This window comes from Buceros rhinoceros, unplaced genomic scaffold, assembly GCF_000710305.1.
Source record: "Buceros rhinoceros silvestris isolate BGI_N320 unplaced genomic scaffold, ASM71030v1 scaffold44391, whole genome shotgun sequence".
Classification (NCBI taxonomy): Eukaryota; Metazoa; Chordata; class Aves; order Bucerotiformes; family Bucerotidae; genus Buceros; species Buceros rhinoceros.
The window spans coordinates 813-2,529 of NW_010393329.1; the positions used below are offsets into that span (position 1 = coordinate 813).

General features: G+C 40.0%; 1 protein-coding gene across 1 annotated transcript in view; it reads right to left on the reverse strand.

Annotated features, from left to right (window-relative positions):
- Positions 1 to 710: 710 nt before the first annotated feature.
- LOC104501063 (complement C3-like) overlaps positions 711 to 1,717 on the reverse strand; it is a gene marked incomplete at both ends in the record, with an annotated part of 9,800 nt that continues 8,793 nt past the window's right edge. Inside the window, one exon of the mRNA XM_010144804.1 lies at positions 711 to 998. Coding sequence (XP_010143106.1) covers positions 711 to 998 — 288 coding nt within the window. The remainder of the gene's footprint in view (positions 999 to 1,717) is intronic.

Sequence of the window (1,717 nt, forward strand, 5' to 3'; positions counted from 1 at the left end):
ATGTCTCATCTTTACCTACATGGCTATTCCCTGACATTAACATTGCAAGGTTTCATATTTTGAACTTTTAGTGTGGATTGAATATAGCCTTCAGTGGGCAGCCTGGGGTCTGTGGTGAGTCTGTGCTATTCAGTGTTGACTATTAGCAAGTCATCTTTTCTAGAAGACTCTTTCTTTTCAGAATTTTTGAAAGAGAACTAAGGTATTAAATAATGAATACAACATATTTATTTGCCTGTGTGTCTTTTACCTATGCAATTAATAAGATTGAAGATTCATTAGCTAGAACGAATAAAATAGGGTTTAACTTTATGGCTAGCAAAGAGTATGTCCTCAAAATATTGCTAGATGGACATCTTCAATCTTGGCTTCTTAAGGGAAAAAGATTTTTTATAAATGTTGATGAAGCAGGTGGAAGTTCAAGATAGGTACTGATGGCATCAGGGAAGTTGTTATGTCATGAGTAGGATGTCATTTTGATACAGAAAACAATTCTTTCCATATACACTACATATAAGCGCACTACAGGGTTAAAATTCTTCCCCAGGCTCTAGCTCAATCCTTGCTGAATAACAGGTTTCCTGAGAGTGCTTCCAGCCTTATGTTTCTACAATTTCTCTCCCTCCACAAGTGCTCCACACATAGCAAATATTATACTAGAGGAGAAATACATATTCGTGAAATGCTTGCCCTCAACTAGTTATACCTACCACAACATTGAGGTTCTTCCTAATGCTATCACTGTGCCCAGAATCCATGTCCAAAGCAGTAATAGTTATTGGAATTTCTCCCACAGTCAGAGGCACAACCGAGAAGTAGGCTGGTGTTGCAGAGTTCCCCTTAGCCACCAGCTCCAGCTGCACAGCCTTCTCTGTTGCCTCTGCAGTGCATAGCCCCTTCACTGCATCCATTTTCACTATAACCTGTGGAGACAAGGCAATGGCTACGATCAGGCTTAGTGCATCGTTGCACAGGAAAATATTCCAGCTCCACCATGTCTAGATAACAATGGGAAATGAGAAACAGTTATAACTGGAGATTAAAGAGGAAATAGCAATGCTGACATTTTGCAAATCAGAAAGCATTTTTCACTTTGCTCCCCTGAATTTACTATTCTCCATATATAAAATGGGAAAACTTTTTCACCAAGAGGTGATCTGGTGGCACAGCTTGTCCAAAGAGTTGTGAAGTCTCCCTCCTTGAAGAGACTCAGTATCTGACTGGACAAGACCCTGAACAACCTGCTCTAACTGGACCTTCTCTGAATGGTAGGCTGGACTACAGACCTCTTGAGGTCCTTTCCAGCCTAAATTTTTCTATGACCCAATGGTCTGTTAACATCCATCTACATTGACTAGGGCTGTGAAGGTAAATCAGCTAGTATTTTTTCATTACATTGAATTTGCAATAAGATTTGCCCTGTCCTTGAACCATATGGAAGTAAGAAAGATAATGTATTTTTGTTCATCCCAGTACTACACCATTCAACACAGTTCAAAAGATGCTGGTCAAGCACAGCTGGCTGAAAGATGGGAAGAGTTAAAAAAAGAGCATTAGCCTGAGGATGATGGAGTCCCCAAGCCCAGTGACAACTGTGGCCATAGGTGTCACATTCAGACAAAAAGTGGCTTTGTACTGTATGGATGATTAATTTTGTGTCTAACATGTTGGATTGAGTACCCATAATTTACTTCTCTATCGTGTGTATCTGGTTCAG